At 46.8% G+C, this 18,857-nt stretch overlaps 1 protein-coding gene across 1 annotated transcript; it reads right to left on the bottom strand.

The window, feature by feature from the left end:
- Positions 1-15,234: 15,234 nt before the first annotated feature.
- Positions 15,235-17,055, bottom strand: RSC1A1 (regulator of solute carriers 1; the record flags this gene model as incomplete). Its single annotated transcript, XM_080691323.1, has 1 exon — positions 15,235-17,055. One exon carries the CDS (start codon positions 17,053-17,055, stop codon positions 15,235-15,237), a length of 1,821 nt encoding a protein of 606 aa, XP_080547449.1.
- Positions 17,056-18,857: the final 1,802 nt, after the last annotated feature.

The raw sequence follows: 18,857 nt of genomic DNA, 5'->3' as shown, positions 1-18,857 counted from the left end.
CTTCTGATCTATACCCCCGGGCCTTTCTTCATTTTTTACTTTGAAACAGGATTTCTCCACTGTCTCAGTTTCCCAAGTACTGGTAGACAGGTATATGCTAATTCTTATCCTTTTTATTTTATTTTATTTTATTTTTTGTGGTACTGGGGTTCCTGGAAGCCCTTCTACCTCTGGAATACACTCCCACGGGCTACACTCCCAGACCTATTTTTTAACCTTTTCATTTGGAAACAGGGTCTCTTATGCCAGCAAGGCTGGCTTCAAACCAGCGCGATCCTCCTGTCTCCGCCTCCCAAGCGTGGGGATTACAAGCGTGCGCCACCACGCCCGGCTAATTCTTATCCTTTTTAGACAAGAGAAGAAGAGTGATCCTTTTTTATGTGTGTGTGTGTGTGTGTGTGTGTGTGTGTGGTACTGGGATTGGAACCTAAGGGCATTTTACCTCTGAGATACACTCTCAATTTTTTTTTTTTTTTTTTTGGTACTGGAGGGTACTGGGATTGAATCCAGAGGAATTCTACCTCCAAACTCCAATCTATTACCAGCCAGATTTTATTTTGTATTTGGAAATAAAGTCTCAGTAGGTTCCTGAGAGCCAGCCTCGCTAAGTGTGGAGATGTCTTCTTCTTCTTTTTTTTTTTTTTTTAGTGGTATTGGGGATGAAATCCAGGGGCATTCTACCTCCAAGCTATACAGCCCTATTTTTCAAGTTTTTAGTTTGAAATTGGGTCGAGCAGCAGAGCGTGGTGGCGCACGCTTGTAATCCCTGGACTTGGGAGGCTGAGACAGGAGGATCACGCAGGTTCGAAGCCAGCCTCGGCTACTTAGTGAGGCTCTCAGAAACATAGTGAGACCCTGTTTCCAAATAAAATATAAAAATAGGCCTGGGAGTATAGCCCAGAGGTAGAAAGCCTCTGGGTTCCACTCCCAGTACCACAAAAAAAAAAAAAAAAAGAAAGAAAAAAAAGAAAAAGAAAAAGAAATAGGGTCTAACTAGGTTGATGAGAGTCTCACTACTTGCTGAGATTGTCTTCAAACCTGGGATTTTCTTGTCTCAGCTTTCCAAGTACTGGTATTACAGGTCTGTGCCACCACGCCCAGATAATTCTTCAGGTTTTTTTTTTTCCTTCTTCTTTTTTTCTTTTGGCGGTACTGGGGATGGAACCCAGGGGCATTCTACCTCCGAGCTACACCCCCAGCCCTATTTTTTTTTATTATTTATTCTTTATTTTGAAACAAGGTCTCACTGAGTTGCAAAGGGTCTCACTAAATAGTAGCTGAGGTTGTCCTTGAATCCAATCCTCCTGCCTCAGCCTCTGGAATGCCGATATTACAAGCGTGCGCCACCATGCCTGGCTTATTTTTTATTTTGAAACAGGGTCTAAGTTGATGAAGCTGGCTATGAACCTGCAACCCTCCCATCTCAGGCTCCCAAGTACTGAGGTTACAAGCTTGTGCCACCACACCTAGCTCCAATTTCCTTCTTATAGCCCCAGGTAATAGCTAAGTTTAAAATGATTTTATTTTATTTTTTGGCACTGGGGATAGAATCTATGGGTATTGTATATCCAAGCTACCAGAGCTGTATTTTGTGTGTGTGTGTGTGTGGGTACTGGGGATGGAACCAAGAGGCATTCTACCTCTGAGCTGTATCCCCAGACCACTCAATTTTATTTCTTACTTGGAAACAGTTCTCGCTAGGTTGATGAGTCTCACCACTTGCTGAGGCTGTCCTCGAACCTGCAACCCTCCTGTCTCAGCCTCCCAAGTACTGTGATTACAAATGTGCACCACCACGCCCAGTAAGAACATAATTTTAAATTAAATTAAATAAATCAATTATCCTTTTTATAGTATTGGGAATTGAACCCAGGGGTATTCTACCTCTGAGCTATACCCCCAGTCCTATTTATTTATTTATTTATTTATTTATTTACTTTATTTTGTGGTGCTGAGGATTGAACCCAGGGGCATTCTACCTCCAATCTACACCCCAGCCTGATTTTTTATTCTTTTATTTACCTTTTTGTGGTGCTGGGGATGGAACCCAGAGGCTTTCTACCTTTGAGCTGTACTCCTAGAATCTATTTTCTATTTTATTTGGAAACAGGGTCTCACTAAGTTGCTGAGAGCCTCACTAAGTAGCTGAGGCTGGCTTCAAACCTGTGCCATCCTCCTCCTGTCTTAGCCTCCCAAGTACTGGGATTACAAGCGTGTGCCACCACGCCTGGTTTTTATTCTTTATTTTAAAACAGGGTTTCAGCCGGGCGTGGTGGCGCACGCTTGTAATCCCAGCGCTTGGGAGGCCAAAACAGGAGGATGACACAGTTCAAAGCCAGCCTCAGCTACTTAGGCTCTCAGCAACTTAGTGAGACCCTGTTTCCAAATAAAGTATAAAATAGGTCTGGGAGTGTAGCCCGGAGGTAGAAAAGCCCCATGGGTTCCACCCCCAGCACCACCAATAAATAAATAAGTAAATAAATAAATAAATAAAAAGCAAAACAGGGTCTAAGTTGCAGAGGGCCTCACTAAGTAGCTGAGACTGGCTGTGAACTCAGATCCTCCTGTTTCAGCCTCCCAAGTACTGGGATTATAAGTGTGTGCCACCATGCCCAGCTTCTATTTTATTTTTTAGCTTTAAGCAGGGTCTCACTAAGTTGTGGAGGGCCTCGCTAATTTGCTAAGGCTGGCCGTGAACCTGCAGTCCTCCTATCTTGGCCTCCCAAGTACTGGGATTATAAGCATGCTCTACCACGCCCAGCGTATTTTTTCATTTTAAGCAGAGTCTCCCTAAATTACTGACACTAAATTTGAACCTTCAATCCTCCTGTCTCAGACTCCCAAGTCCTGGGATTCCAGGTGTGTACCACCACACCCAGCTTGAAAAAAGCTTTGATTTTTTTTTTTTTTTCCGTACCAGGGATGGAACCCAGGTGCTTTCTACCTCTGAGCTACTACACCCCCAGCCCTATTTCTTAATTCTTTATTTGAAACAGAGTCTCACTGAGTTCTAAGGGCCTAAGTAGTAGCTGAAGCTGGCCTTGAAGCGTGATCCTCCTGTCTCAGCCTCCCAGATGACAAGTGTGTGCCACCATGCCCGATTGAAACAAGCTTTGAGTAACAAGGTCTAGTAAGACTTAGCTCTGCGGCAAAAATATTATCCAGGTTTTCCCGCTTCATGCCCGTAATTCCAGTATTTGGGGGGCTGCGACGGGAGGATCACAAGTTTGAAGCTAGCTTCAGCTATTTAGCAAGACTCTTAGCAATTTAAGTGAGATCTCATTTCCAAGTAAAAAATAAAATTGGGCTCGAAGGTAGAATGCCTCTGGGTTCAATCCTCAGCTCACAGGAAAAAAAATAAAGTACTTCAGATGAACTCAAGGTAGGTGTCATTGAGAGTGGAATGGAATGGAAACAAGTAAGTGAATCAGGCTTGAAAATTGTGTGGGAAGTAGGAAGCGGTGACTGACATGCGGAACAGACCAGGAGCAAAATATCCAGTCTACTGAATAAATAGTTTTGTGGCCCAGCGTGGTGGCGCACGCTTATAATCCCAGTACTCGGGGAGGTGAGACAGGAAGACTGCAGGCTCGTGGCCAACCTCAGCTACTTAGTGAGGCCCTCTGCAACTTAGAATAAAGAATAAAAACTAAAGAATAAGCCGGGCGTGGCGACGCACGCTTGTCATCCCAGCATTCGGGAGGCTGAGACAGGAGGATCGGGGTTCGAGGACAGCCTCAGCTACTTAGTGAGGCCCTCTGCAACTCAGTGAGACCCTGTTTCAAGATAAAGAATAAAATATAGGGCTGAGGGTGTAGCTCAGAGGTAGAATGACCCTGGGTTCCATCCCCAGTACTCCCCCCAACACACAGAATAAAAAGAAAAGAATAGGCCCGGCGTGGTGGCGCACGCTTGTAATCCCCACACTTGGGAGGCAGAGACAGGAGGATCGCGCAGGTTCGAAGCCAGCCTCGCTGGCTTAGGAGACCCTGTTTCCAAATAAAAATGTAAAAATAGGTCTGGGAGTGTAGCCTGGAGGTAGAAGGGCTTCCAGGAACCCAGTACCACCACCAAAAAAAAAAAAAAAAAAAAAAAAAAAAAAGAATAAAATAGGGCTGAGGCTGTAGTTAAGAAGTAGAATGCCCTCTGTTAAATCTCCCATACCACAAGAAAAAAAAAAAGTTTTGCAGAAGAAACTACCAAGTCAGCCCCTCCCTTTGTAATGGGAATTGAACCCAGGAGTATTTTACCTCTGAGGTAAACCCCAGATCTTTAATTATTATTATTATTGCTATTATTATTATTATTATTATTATTATTTATGCAGTACTGGGGATAAAATCCAGGGGCATTCTACCTCTGCGCTATATCCCCAGCCCTATTTTAATTTTTTTTTTTTTTTTGGTGGTATTGGGGGTGGAACCCAGAGGCTTTTTACCTCCAGGGTATACTCCCAGACTTATTTTTATTTATTTATTTATTTTTTTTGGTGGTACTGGGGTTCCTGGAAGCCCTTCTACCTCTGGGCTACACTCCCAGACCTATTTTTTTATATTTTTATTTAGAAACAGGGTCTCCTAAGCCAGCGCGCGCGGCTGGCTTCGAACCTGCGCGATCCTCCTGTCTCCGCCTCCCAAGCGCGGGGATTACAAGCGTGCGTCACCACGCCCGGCGCTCCCAGACTTATTTTTATATTTTATTTGAAAACAAGTTGCTGAGAACCTCACTAAGTAGCTGAGGCTGGCTTCGAACCTGTGCAATCCTCTCTCAGCCTCCCAAGTGCGGGGATTACAAGCGCGTGCCGCCACGCCGGCTCCAGCCCTGTTTTTTGTTTATTTTGAAACAGGGTCTCACTGAGTTGCAAAGGGCCTAAGAAGCTGAGACTGTCTGCAAATGGTGATCCTCCTGTCTCAGCCTCTCAAATGCTGGGATTACAAGCGTGGGCCATACGCCCAGCTTTCTTGAATTATTTCTAAACAGGGTCTCATTAGGTTGCTGAGGCTGGTCTTTTTTTTTTTTTTTTTTTTTGCGGGTCTGGTGATGGAACCCAGGGGCATTTGACCTCCGAGCTACACCCCCTGCCCTATTTTTTTTTTTATTCTTTATTTTGAAACCGGGTCTCACTGAGTTGCAGAGGGCCTCACTAAGTAGCTGAGGCTGTCCGCGAACCGCGATCCTCCAGGTCTCAGCCTCCCGAATGCTGGGATTACAAGCGTGCGCCACCACGCCCGGCTTGGTCTTTTTTTTTTTTTTTTTTTGGTACTGGGGATTGAACCCAGAGGTATTTTACCTCCGAGCTACACCCCTAGCTCTATTTTTAAATCTATTTTCTGAAATAGGGTCTCACTGAGTTGCAAAGGACCTAAGTAGTTGAAGCTGCCTGAACACCCCAACCCAGACTTTTTTTGTGTGTGTGTGGTGCTGGAGATTGAACCCAGGGGCATTCTGCCTCTGAGCTACACCCCAGCCTATTTTTTTTATTCTTTATTCAATTTAATTAATTTTTTGCGGGTCTGGGGATGGAACCCAGGGACATTCAACCTCTGAGCTACACCCCCTTCCCTATTTTTTATTCTTTGAGTCAGAATCTAAGTAGCTGAGGCTGTCAGCAAACCTGGATCCTCAGGTCTCAGCCTCCTGAATGCTGGGATTACACGCGTGTGCCACCACGCCCTGCTTATTCTTTATTTTGAAACAGGGTCTCACTAAGTTGCAAAGGACCTAAGTAGCTGAGGCTGACCTTGAACGGAGATCCTCCTGTCTTAGCCTCCCAAATGCTGGGATTACAAGTGTGTGCCACCATGTCCAGCTTCCAGCCTGATTTTTTATTCTTTATTATTTATTTATTTATTTTTGCAGTACTGGGGATGGAACCCAGGGGCATTCTACCTCCGAGCTACAGATGCAGTCCTATTTTTTTTTTTTTTAGTCTTTATTATTATTTTTTGTGGTACTGGGGGTGGAACCCAGGGGCTTTTCTACCTCTGGGCTACGCTCCCAGACCTCTTTCTGTATTTTATTTGGAAACAGGTTCTCACTGAGTTGCTGAGAGCCTAAGTTGCTGAGGCTGGCTTTGAACCTGTGCGATCCTTCTGTCTCAGCCTCCCAAGCGCTGGGGTTACAAGCGTGTGCCACCACCCCCGGCCTTTTATTATTATTATTATTATTATTATTATTATTATTTTTATTTTATTTTTGAAACAGGATCTCACTGAGTTGCAAAGGTCCTCGCTAAATACCTGAGGCTAGCCATGCGTGGTGGCGTACGCTTGTAACCCCAGCATTCGGGAGGCTGAGACAGGATTGCGGTTTGCAGACAGCCTCAGCTACTACTTAGTGAGGCCCTCTGCAACTTAGTGAGACTGTTTCAAAATAAAGAGTAAAAAAATTGGGTAAAGAATAAAAAATTGGGCAGGGAGTGTAGCTCGGAGGTCGAATGCCCCTGGGCTCCACCCCCAGACCCGCAAAAATACCCCCCAAAACCTGAAGCTGTTGGAACCGGGATCCTCTAGTCTCCGCCTCCTGAATGCTGGGATTACATGCGTGCGCCACCATGCCCAGCTATTTATTTTGAAACAGGGTCTCACTGAATTGCGGAGGGCCTAAGTAGCTGAGGCTGGCTGGGAACCTATGATCCTCTTGTCTCAGCCTCCCATGGATTACAAGCATGAGGCACCATGCCGGGCTCCCAACACAGTCTTGAAACCATGTCGAAGAGGCAGATACCAGTACCCTTGTGTGTGTGGTACTGGGCTTTGAACTCAGGGCTATCTACCTATGAGTTACATATCCAGCTCTTTTATTTTGAAACAGGGTCTTGCTAAATTGCTGAGGCTGGCCTAGAGCCTGCACCCCTCCTGTCTCAATCTCCCAAGTACTGAGATTATGGGCATGTGCGACCACACCCAGCAGCCTGGACTCTTGACTGCATTGTGGGGGGGGCCCTTCCCCCAGAATGGATTATTAGATGAGCTACCTCAATCCCAGAAAGCCCACTGAGCGTCCTGAATCCCTGGTAATATTCTGAAAACTATCTCCTCCCATCTACTGGGCCCTCTCTGCAGCACATACTCTCCTAGAACTTGTATTAACTTGTCTAATCCCTACAATCGCCTACTCTGCTTCATCTCACGGATGAGGAAACCAAGGCCGAGCTTAGGCAACTTCCGGCTTGCGCTCCCAGGTGGAGGCTGGATGCATGCCACGGAGCCTGCTCGAGGCTCCTTTGCACCACTGCACCCTGTCGTGTACGTACTTTTTTTTTTTTTTACTTCCAAGATATGCCCCCATCCCTTTATTTTCCTTTTTGTTTTTCTGGAACTGGTGATTGAACCCAGAGGCATTCTACCTCTGAGCTACATCCCCAGTCCTTTTTTAAAAATTTTTATAGTACTGGGATGGAACCAGGGACTTCTACCTCCAAGTTACACCCTCAGCCCTATTTTTATTCTTTATTTTGAAACAGGGTCTCACTGAGTTGCAGAGGGCCTAGGCAGCTGAGGCTGGTGAGAACCTACATCCTCCTGTCTCAGCCTCCCAAGTACCGGGATTAGGAGTGTGCATCACCACGCCTGGCCACTCCTTGAGAGTCTCACTGAGTTGCTGAGGCTGCCGTTGAACTGTGATGCTCCCGTCTCGGCTGCCCATGTACTTGGATTACAGGAGTGTACTACCACACCTGATCTGTTGAGGTACATATATATTTGTGTGGCACCGCTGATGGAACCCAGGGGCGTTCTATATCCGAGCCACACCCTCAGCCCTGTTTTTTTTCCTTTCTTTTGAATCAGGGTCTCGCTAAGTTGCGGAGGGCCTAAGTAGCTGAGGCTGGCCGTGAACCCGCAATCCTCCTGTCTCAGCCTCCCACATACTGGGATTACAAGCGTGCGCCACCACGCCTGGCTGTTGTGATATATTTCCATGAACTTCATAGGCAGTTCCAAAACACATACCTTTTGTATCAGCTGGTGGCTGCCCTGTCACCTGGAGGTGAGTTTCATGGCTCTGAGACAGGCAGAGACAGCCACAAGTCACAAAGCCTGGTGTAATTAAGGGGCAAGGAGACAGACGCAAGGGTAGAGGAGAAACAACCACCTCAGGCTAAAAGAAACTGATCAAACAGAGAACTTATGATAAAAACTTTATTGTCTTAAATATCAAATGTTTTACACACCACTTTTTCTTCAGAAAGTTCCTATTAAAAAAGAAAAATAAAGTGTTTTGATTATTTAGGGCTGACTTACATTTCAGTACGTGACAAAAATTCAAACTCAAAGGCATCTAGTTCACTCAGCCTCGACGGGCCGCGTGCAGCCCCGAGGCCCCCGGCACAATGCAACCGACTGTGGGATTCCTGAGTTTGGTTCCCGGAAGTTCTCAGAGCTCCCCGACTCTCAAAACCCAAGCATCTGGGAGTGGCTGAGCCTCTGGCAAGCTTGCTGTGCCAGCTGGCCTAGTTCTTCTCATGAGATGCAATAGTCTCAAAGCTTAAAAGAGAAGTCAGAAAGCCTCACAATATATGAGCAGCTAACTGCAAGGGAAAAAAAAGAGGGTGTCTATCCACTACGATTTGCCAAACATGGCTAGAAAACTGGTAAACAAATCTCTCTCGAGTGCAAAGGCCATGAGCCCAACTTGTCAGGAAGATGATATGCGGGATAAGAATGTGGACAGGTCACTTCACTGGAGGCTCACGGTGAGAAAGCACATTCGGGTGGCATGCCGGTTGCTCCCTCACCAGAACCCTTCCCGAAGGGCGGTCAGAGGAGGGGGCGGAGATCCAAGCAGACTAAGGGGGCTCGGATGGGTGGCGGGATCCAGAAATCTATGGGGCCTCAAGGAAAGAAACCGGGAGGAAAGTGTCTCCCGCAGGCTGCTGCAGCCACCCAAGACTGCAAGCACACCTCCCGTGAACACCACGGCCTCCCACCCCGGCAACAGAGTGCCCCAGCACAGCCCCTCCTCAAGACCTCCTTCTGCTATATATTTAGAGAAACAGTTCTGTAAAAAGTACTTTGCATCCTACATCCCTGCCTCCTGATCTTCTGTAGTTTAGCTTTTAGGTAGAAGAAACATTCTGCTACCATTTCAGTTGCAGGTTTCACCCTCTACAGACCATGTACTAAACTCCAGGACCCTCTCCCATATGAGAGCACCGCCCCTTCCTGATCTAGATTACCAGTCTCCAATACCTGACAGTCCTTTGAGAGAGTTTCCTAATTGTAAGCCTCAGAAGTCACAAGAGAGGAGAGATCAGAGCGCCTTCCAGGGAGCTGTCCTGGGAGGAGCCTGGATCCTTTCTGAGCCATCCCTCCCAACCCTCCCGTCCGAGAACCCTCGCGGCTGTGCCTTCTGCTCTAGATTCCCACTTTCATACGCTGCACTCAGCTCCTTTAAAATAGCCTGTTCTGCCGCGTCCCGTTGGCCCAGATGGCCAGTATTCAGCTGTGCTGCCCAGGGGCACGGGAGGGCCCGGCGGACATCCCAGTCCTGCCTGGCGCGGAGGCTGGTTATCCTGCCTTGCTACACTAGTTGACTTCTCAATACCTGATCTCCTCAGGATTCTTACAATTTGTTACATTTCATTGCTTTTTAAAATAAAAATTTAAAAATTCTAGGCTCACAGCATCTGATTCTATCGTGAGCTTTCCTCCCAGTTTGAAGCTCAGATTTGCTTCTCGTCTCTTAACTAGGCTGAAAGCTTTGCAGGGGCAGGGTTCCAACCCATTTTTTTTTTTTTTTTTGTACCGGGGAATTAAACCCAAGGGCATTCTACCTCTGAGCTATACCCCTAGCCTATTTTATTTTGAAACAGGGTGTAAGTTGCAGAGGGCCTTGCTAAGTTGCTGAGGTTGGCCTTGGAGCTGCAATCCTCCTGTCTCAGCCTCCCATGAACTGGGATCACAAGTGTTTACCACCACACCTGGCATCCGATGTTTTAATCACTTCTGAATCCTCAGAGCTCACCAGTGCCTGGCACCCGGGCACTTAGTTTAATGCGTGAATCAAGATGTAGCTACCGATGGCTACAGACTTACACTGCACAGTCTTGGGGGGGAGTCACTAACTTCCTTTCAAACACTTATTTTTCAGCTTCCTTTCTCTTTAACTACAACACTGACAGCGTGACAGGGAGCAGAATAAGCATCCAGAAGCTGCGTTTGGGATGCCTGCTGTAAACACCCATGTGGTACCTTTCCTGTCTGTGGAGACCTGATGACCTGCCTGGGGCGGGGCTGATGACTGAGTCAGCTTAGGGGACGGGTCTGCCAAACCTCCTCCCACATCCCACTCGTACAGCCCCACCGAAACTTGATGCTCTGCTATTCAGAAAAACTTAAGGCACAAAAAAGCAAGTACATCAAAGGCTCAAAGAACTCCTAGGACACCTACAGAGGCCTAAATACAGGTGTAAAATCTCAGCCAGGATTCCACATTCTAGTTCTCAACAGGCTTCCAGTTGACTCTGATAAGAACTGACACTAATCTTCAGGGGGGAAAAAAAAAGGAAGAAAAAAAGAATCTTTTTCTTATCGCAATCCCAACATGAGAGCTAACATTCATCTTCTAGGAGGGAAATCCTAACTGTAGCTGAGGCTGGCTAGGAACCTGCGATCCTCCTGTCTCAGCCTCCCGAGTACTGGGATTACAGGCGTGCGCCTCCACACCACCAGGCGCACTTCCGGGCTCTCTAATTTAGCCACAGGCTACACTAACTCACCATATCTGAAAGAGAAAAACATGCTTTTTTTTTTTTTGTATTTGTGCTAAAGAATGCATAATCCAGCTGCCTTCTGTCTCTATTGATTCTTTTGGGACTGGGTCCTGTGCCGTGGCCCTGGCTATCTTCTGTGACGCAGCACCTCAGGCAGCCCCCTGCTCACCTGCTCCGCTGGTGAGCAGCAGGGGAGGCCGCAGGAGCGCACGGGAGCTCTGCTGGCCACTGCGTGCAAGGCAGTTCATTATATACATGGTGGGGAAGAGCCACCGCAAATGAAGAGTATGTCTGTAGGTACAAAAATTGCTTGCTTTTAATCTAGGCATACCTAACTATATTTGTCAATCACAATCTGGAAGTTATAGCTTACACGAGTATTTCTAGACATGAACTACAAGTCAAACCAACTGGATTCTTATGGCTTTCTCTAGAGATAGAAAACTGCTGTGTGGTAAGGGAAGAACAGGCAGACCCTACATTACCTGGTCGTCACAACGTCTGAGTCTCGTTTCATTCCTAAGTACCGAGGCATTAGAGAAATGCATGGCGGGAAGGGGGTGGGAGGAAGAGACACGCAGGACTATGCACCTCCCCCCGCCACAAAAGGAGACACGAGGCTCTAGAAAGGGCAGGCTGCAAGGCAGAAGGGCTTATGTTTGTTTTCCTGGTGCTGGAACACTGTGCCTCGTGTTAGGTCAATGGCAGAGTTTTAACACACTCACCATACCCAGCTGGTTTTGCCAGGCAAAGGATTATTATTATTTTTTTTTGGTGGTACTGGGGTTCCTGGAAGCCCTTCTATCTCCGGGCTACACTCCCAGACCTATTTTTACATTTTTATTTGGAAACAGGGTCTCCTAAGCCAGCGCGCGCGGCTAGCTTCGAACCTGCGCGATCCTCCTGTCTCTGCCTCCCAAGCGCGGGGATTACAAGCGTGTGCCACCACACCCGGCTCAAAGGGTTATTATTTTTATCTGCTAGTAAGCTAAAGCCCAAACAGTAGGATGAAGGCTTCTGGCTGTCTGAAGGCCACAAGAGGCACAACTGGAAATTGTTCTTAACACAGGGGCGAAGAGCAAAACCTACAGCCTAGGTACGGTACGGCTCTTCGGTTGCCAAGTACGCCCTTCTGTGCGGGAGCCGACGGAGGGAGACAGCCACGCTTTGCAGAAAACGCTCTTTTCTTTGGTGAACAGAGACCACCTTGGAGATCAACACAGAACACAGAACTGCCCGCTCCTGGCTCTGTGCAGGAGCTGACAGTAAAGCTGCCGCTCCTGGTTATGGCTCTTATCAGCTCTGCTGACAACAAAGTGGTTCACAAGAACTGGGTTTTGGGGGTGCTGGGATTGAACCAAGGGACATTCTGCCTCTGAGCTATATCCTCAGCCCTATTTATTTTGAAACAGGGGCTCACTAAATTGTTGTGTCAGGCTTTCAGCCTGTGACCCTCCTGTCTCAGTTTCCCAAGAACTAGATTACAGGCACTGTACCACCATGCCTAGGTTGAATGGACCTTATTCTTAGAAAATTAATCCATAATTTCTACATTTGAGATTTTTTTTTTCTTGGTGGTACTGGGGGTTAAACCAGGGGCACTAAGTTACACCTCCAGCTTTTTCTTTTTCTTTTTTTTTTTTTAAATTTTGAGACAGGGTCTCGCGAAGTTTCCCAGGTGGGCCTTAAACTTGTGTGATCCTCCTGTCTCAGCCTCCTGAGTAGCTGAGATTATAGGCATGTGCCATCATGCCAGCTTCTGAAGTTCTTGGAAAAAAAAAGTAACACTGAATAAAAACTGACAACAAAGGTTTACTAGTAAAATATCCTTTAATATTCTGTGTATTCTAGTATAGCTAAATTTAAAGGTCATTCAAAATCCTAACAATGACAGTGACTTTCTGCAAATGATGGCTAGAGTAAGACCTTTTTTTTTTTTTTTTTTGGTGCTGGGGATTGAACTCAGAGGCATTCTGCATGAGCCATACCCCCAGTTCTATTTTATTGTTTATGTGGAAACTGGGTCTCTCGCCAAGTTGCTGAGGCTGGCCGCAAAAGCGAACCTGAGATCCTCCTGTCTCTGCCTCCCAAGTACTGGGATTACAGGTGTGCACCACCATGCCTGGCTCAGAAAGCGAGATTCTAAAAATCAAAAGCAATTATATATTCAAAAAATTATGACAAAAGGGACAAGGATATTTGGCAATTGGTTAAGCTCATTCAAAGTATTCCTAATAAGAATACCTGTACAACTATTTGATTTTTCTCCTAAAAATAAATACACATACATAAAAGCTACTGTAATGAAACTTTTTCAGATTGATATATATTCCACCTGGGACTGTTTCCCTAATTTTCAGATTGTAAAAATTCAGTGGCCACGGCTGCTGGGTGGTATGCCACTAGAACTGGCTGCAAAGGAAGCTGGGAGGTCCAGCGAGCTCCACACTGAAGGCCTTCAGGAGTAGACTCCCGTAAAGGCCGTCTCCCCAACCACCCCATCCAGCAGCCCAAAGACTTGCAAGCTTAAAACACATCCATACTACCAACCATGAAGTAAATGCAGGCCCACTGCGCGCTGCCAGGTCTGCTTCCATTACAGCACCAACTACTTAACCACAGTCACAGATCTAGGAGTCAGTTGACAGAAACCCGGTAAACATTTTCCCAGTGCATCTTAAATCTTTGGTGTAGGGCAGGCAAAGGGGCCACAACATAAGGCTGTCTAAAAGAACATCTCGAAGACAGCCTGGCTTACATGTTTTTCCACGCACCCTCTGGAAAGCAGTCAACTACAGCCCCTTCCGCCAACCATTCCCCGACTCCAGAGAGGATCATGAAGGTCTGCCGACACGCTGCCACGTCCCTGGCGTCTCACAGCACGCGTACAAACAGAGCAAAAAGAAAGGCTGGGAGAGGAAGAGGGGAAATGCCTCCGAGCGCCCTAAAGTTCAAAAACTCCTGAGATATGAGCCTCCATGTGGGCTGTGCTCAGTGACAAACTTTGATGGAAAGAATAAAAAAACAAAAAACAAAAAACAAAAACTTTCAGAGCAGAGTGAGACTTCAGGCAAAAGCATTTATTACTAAGTTCAGAAACCGCTCCTTTGAAAGCTTCTGGTTCAAATACGTTACTAACTATAACCTGAAATCAGACATTACCATTCTCAAAACCTTTTTTCAAGATAACCAAGATTGCAAATTTCTCCTAGGTACACCTCAGAAAAGCTTATTTTCCAGGAATTATCTAAACCTAGCCAGTAGGATTATTGCACAGTGGGGCCCATAGGACAATGACTTCCAAGGGCTAGTCTTTATATTTAAAAAGGCCACAATAAATACATCTATATATTATGCCCCACTCTCACTTGACATGGTAAACACAAATACAAATTTTGCTTAAAGAAGAAACTCCTGAGGAAAGAAAGGGATGGAAAACTCTACCAAGGCCACTTGGGTCAGAAACCACAACTACTGCCTCACTGCCACCGAGGCCAGTCTAGACAGACTGACTCCTGCAAGCACAGAGGTGGGCCAGGCACAAGGTCATCACACCGCACTACTCTCAGATCAGAGCGAGCCTCTGAAGGGCTTCCTAGGAGAAGATCAGTTTGGAAATGACGGAGGCCATCAACCCACCACCTGTGTCCATCACTGGCTGTTAAGGGTTGAGATGCTGACACTGGTAAACCCAATCTCTAGTAATTCCAGTGTTTACTTAGGCCATTATTTTTCATTCATTGACATTTGCAAATGGAGTTATGACTGGGCCTCTTTTTCCTTCCCTTTTTAAATCTGGGTAGCACCATGTTCCGCTCTAGAGTCGATCCCCCACGGTATCCCCCCAGCATAATGGAGATATTTGGCAACTGATCCACACGGCGGCCTGTGCAACACACAGGAGCCAAAGCTTTAAACCCTTCTGCTCACCATATTAAAACGTCAAGTCCTGAGCACAGAAATAAAAGCCTACTAGTCTAGGAGATACTAAATTATTCTTCAATTTCCTGAATTGGTGAATCATAATACATAGACACCGGGTGTGATTCCAAACATCAAGCTGCGCGGCCAAGTTTCTCAACTGCGACTGAGCCAGGCAGCACCCCGCCCCTGGCGCGCCCGGCCGGGTGAGGCCAGGCTGTCTCTAGCTGCAGGGGGAGGGGCTTCTCATGGCTTCTGCTTTTCAAAGCATTCACTCTCGTTCTAAAATGGCATGCTATACACAAAACCATCCATTTTATTCCAGAATACATCATCTTCATGAGAATAAAAAGCTTTTTGTATGCACATACTGCCAGAACATTTAAAAAGGCCCAGTTTTAACAAGTAGAATAGACAAATTCATCAGACAAGAGATCAAAAGTTACTTTGGCCGAAAAAAATCTTTAAAAAAAAATCTGGCTCAACATTCTGCTCGCAGGTTTCTACATATACTGTGTATGTGGTGAGTGTTTAAGTGTGTGTAGAGAGAGCTTTTTTAAGGGAATGCAGTGCGATCTAGCCCACTTTCCCATAGTTATCTACGTAGGAACTACAATGTTCTTTGCTAGCAAAACAAGAAGTGCAAGGTCTGCATTTCCACCAACTTGATGCAAAGCCCCAAGAGCTTCCTGCAAAGTAAAGCCGGCACGGAGAATCCGGTCAATATCTGTGGCAGGAAAAATTAATGGTGGAAGAACAGAGGGACTTGGTAATGGATGGCTGGTAAGCTGCTCCAATTCAAGAAATGGCCTTGCAGCTTCGGAACAGACATTTTCTCTGGTTTCGGGTCTGTCGGTTACTGGATCCTGTACGCCCTGACCCAAGTCTTTAACCAGCGTGAAACTTGATGGCAAAGACTTAGTTTGTTCACAAGTCTGACCGAGTGCATCTTCCTCACCTGCTACGAGTCTGGGTGAAATTTCTACACCTACGGTGCAGTGCGATTGATTAGACGAGTTAGCCGAGGTCACGGTGACGAAGCCGCTCTCGCTTGCCGAATCCCTAGACTGGGAGACACTTTCCTCGTCGGCTGCCAGGCCATCACCTGAATCCCCGAAGCTAGCATTCTCCATATCTTCTACCCCAGTACCGGGAGAAGTAACTAAACTTCCCGTCTGCACGGATGCAGATCTGGCCTGATGAGAGAAGACCTGTGGGCACTGTCCACTGTGGGTCAGATGTTCATTTTGGGTCCGTCTTCCTGGAAGATCCTGAAGACCGGTTTGGCCCTCAGCTGCTTTTCCTGACTGACAGAGGACTTCTTCAGAAATGCTTTCTGAAGCCGGCTGACTACTAACGACCAAAAGCTCATGGAGTTCTTTCAAGGCTGCTGTTATAGAAGAACAGGACTCTTCTGTTGGCTCCAAGGAAGGCTGACAAGTGCCACAGAGACTTGAGGAGGGGGGGTAACTGCCACAGTCTTTCTTTGTTTCAGACACTTCAACCCTGCTTTCTGGGGGCTGGCAGTCCTGAGTGGAAGTGAGGCTATTTAAACCTTCGGGTGAGGGGTGACACTCTGGCGTCCCTACTTCCACCAAGGGCCTGGCTGCCCCGAGACCGCGGGTGCCAGGGCTCGCGGCGCTCGCACGCTGCCCATCTGCCGCTGGGGACTGTTCCACCGCATCTATTTCCATAAGCATTTCGGAATCGGAGCACCCAAAGCGTCCTGAAGGCGAAAGACTTGCTTCTGTACTTGGAAGCTCCACATTCTGCTGCGGCCCAGCTCCTTTCATTGCAGCTTCCACATCAAGGATGTTTTGGTGGTCCAGTTGCCTTTCTTCAGGAGGTTCCAGGTCCCTCGTGTCACAGAGATGTTCTGGGTCACGCGGAGCACCCTGCTGCACAACCTCAAGCCGTCTATCCTCGGGTTCTCTGCGTGGTGGAAGGTCATCTACTTGACTCGGGTTCTGATTTTTTGGATGCCGACCCTGTGTGCCTACAACCAGCTGTGATTCATGCATCGTGGTAGCTGTGACAGATAAGCTAGCTTCCTGTCTTGTGTGGAGATAAAATCTGAGGCCCTGGGTGCTTGCGGCAGGCTTCCCCAGGTCATCTGCAATGGCTCCGTCTTCGGACGAAACAGGCGAAGGCGTAGCTGGACTCTGGTCAGCTGAGGAAGCGCAATCGGAAAGGTCCTGGAGAGGAAGATGTCCTTTCTTCTTAGAGTTTGCATGGGATTCACCTGAAGCCTTCGGAGCCTTCGCAGCTTTAGGTTTGATGCTCTCTGGGTCACTGGGCTTGACAGGGCAGACTGGAGCAGGGACAGAGCGAGCAAGGCTCGTAGGACTGCCGCCCTCAGGACTCTGTCCTGAAGAAAGGGCTGGATGGCTGAGTCCATCTAAAGTTGGTAATGATGACATTCCCAGTGAGGTAGATTCTTTACTGCTTTTCTCTGTAACCAAAAGGAAAAGAGAAAGATTAATTGGCAGCCAAGAAAAGTTACTAAATGATCAGAGGATATAAATCTCAAACAGGACAGAATAAAATCAGGTCCTTAAACTCAAGTTTCTCTTGTAAGAGACATGATTTAAGAAATACGAGGATCTTTCTCATTGTGTAGGCAATTTAACATTAAAGAGCTGGAGAAAGACATGGGCATGTTCTTTTTTCTTTACGTTTTTTTAAGGTACCACAGCTTAAGCCCAGGGGCACCATACCACTGAGCTATGCTCCCAGACTTTTCATGTTCTATTTCAACACAAGATGCCTGGGCTGGCCTTGCACCTGCAATCCTCCTCTCTCTGCCTCCTGAGTAGCTGGGATGATAGGCTTGTTCACTTGCCCCACAGATGCTCACTGGATTTGGCAAAAGAAGCCCCTCTCCCCCAGTGCTGGGGGTTAAACACAGGGCCTCCCACACCTGCTTTCCCACCGAGCTACACCCTCACCCTGGAATGTTCTTAATAAGACATGCTCATTATGGTTCAGTATGATTGTCTGAGCACCATTAACATTCACTCATATAACAGGGGGATCGTGCTCAGGACTAAAGGGCATTTACTGCGTCTTTATTACCAGTGAGTGCAGAGTTCTGGATAGTTTCTTCAAGTGGTTTTTCTCCCACTTGTTCTAAAACAGCCTGGATGCTTGGCAAGCATGCAGACTCTGGGTGCCACCCGTGGGGTAAACTGAGGAGTCTGCACGCTCAGTCCATTCTTTTTTTTTTTTTTTTTTTTTGGTGGTACTGGGGGTGGAACCCAGAGGCTTTCTACCTCAGGGCTATACTCCCAGACCTTTTTAATATTTTATTTAGAAACAGGGTCTCACTAAGTTGCTAAGAGCCTCTCTAAGTAGCTGAGGCTGGCTTTGAACCTGTGCCTCCTGTCTCAGCCTCCCACGCGCGGGGATTACAAGCGTGCGCCACCACGCCTGGCTCTCAGTTCGCTCTTCAGCTGGCTCTGAAGCACATCACTGATCTTAAGACTCCCACCACTAGAGTGACTTCTGGACCTATGCACTTTTTGTGTTTCAAATGTAAAAAGTGAAGTTATAAAACCAGATATTCCTAGGATAGAGTGGAAATTATAAAGAGAAATAAGAATTTACAGAATCCTTAGAGGGCTCTAAAAAAAGAGAAGCAAGCTTTCTATTTTACTTCTGGCCAAACTTCCCCCAAATCATAGTAAAACTGCAAGCATCTGACTCAAGAGGACCAAAGTGAATGTAAAGACCAAACATTAAATCTTAACCATCACCCACCCAAAATGCAACTTTAAGGATGATCAGTTCTTTCATTAAGGACTCAGGTGTGTGTGGGGGGGCACTGCAGGGAGAACACAATGTTTCAAAAGACAGTGGCTATCTAGATTCAGGCAATTTGTCTCCTACAAGGGCTCAGCCCAGTTATCACCGTGTGTGTGTGTGTGTGTGTGTGTGTGTGTGTGTGTGTGTGTGTGTTGGCTGGGATTAAACTCAGGGGTACACTACCTCTGAGTTATATATACCCAGCCCTTTCTATTTTGAAACAGGGTCTCACTAAGTTGCAGAGGGCCTAAATTGCCGAGGCTGACCACTAATCTGCCATCCTCCTGTCTAAGCCTCAAGTACTGGGATTACAAGTGTGCATCACCACAACTAGCTCTACCTCCAGCCCATTTTATTCATTTGTTTGGTGGTTCTGGGGACTGAAAGAAGAGACATTTTACTCTGGCTAAACTAATCC

The sequence above is a fragment of the Muscardinus avellanarius genome (genome assembly GCF_963383645.1).
Source record: "Muscardinus avellanarius genome assembly, chromosome: 3".
NCBI classification, from domain to species: domain Eukaryota; kingdom Metazoa; phylum Chordata; class Mammalia; order Rodentia; family Gliridae; genus Muscardinus; species Muscardinus avellanarius.
Note: the sequence above shows the minus strand (reverse complement) of the source record. Positions and strands in the feature narration are given on the sequence as shown.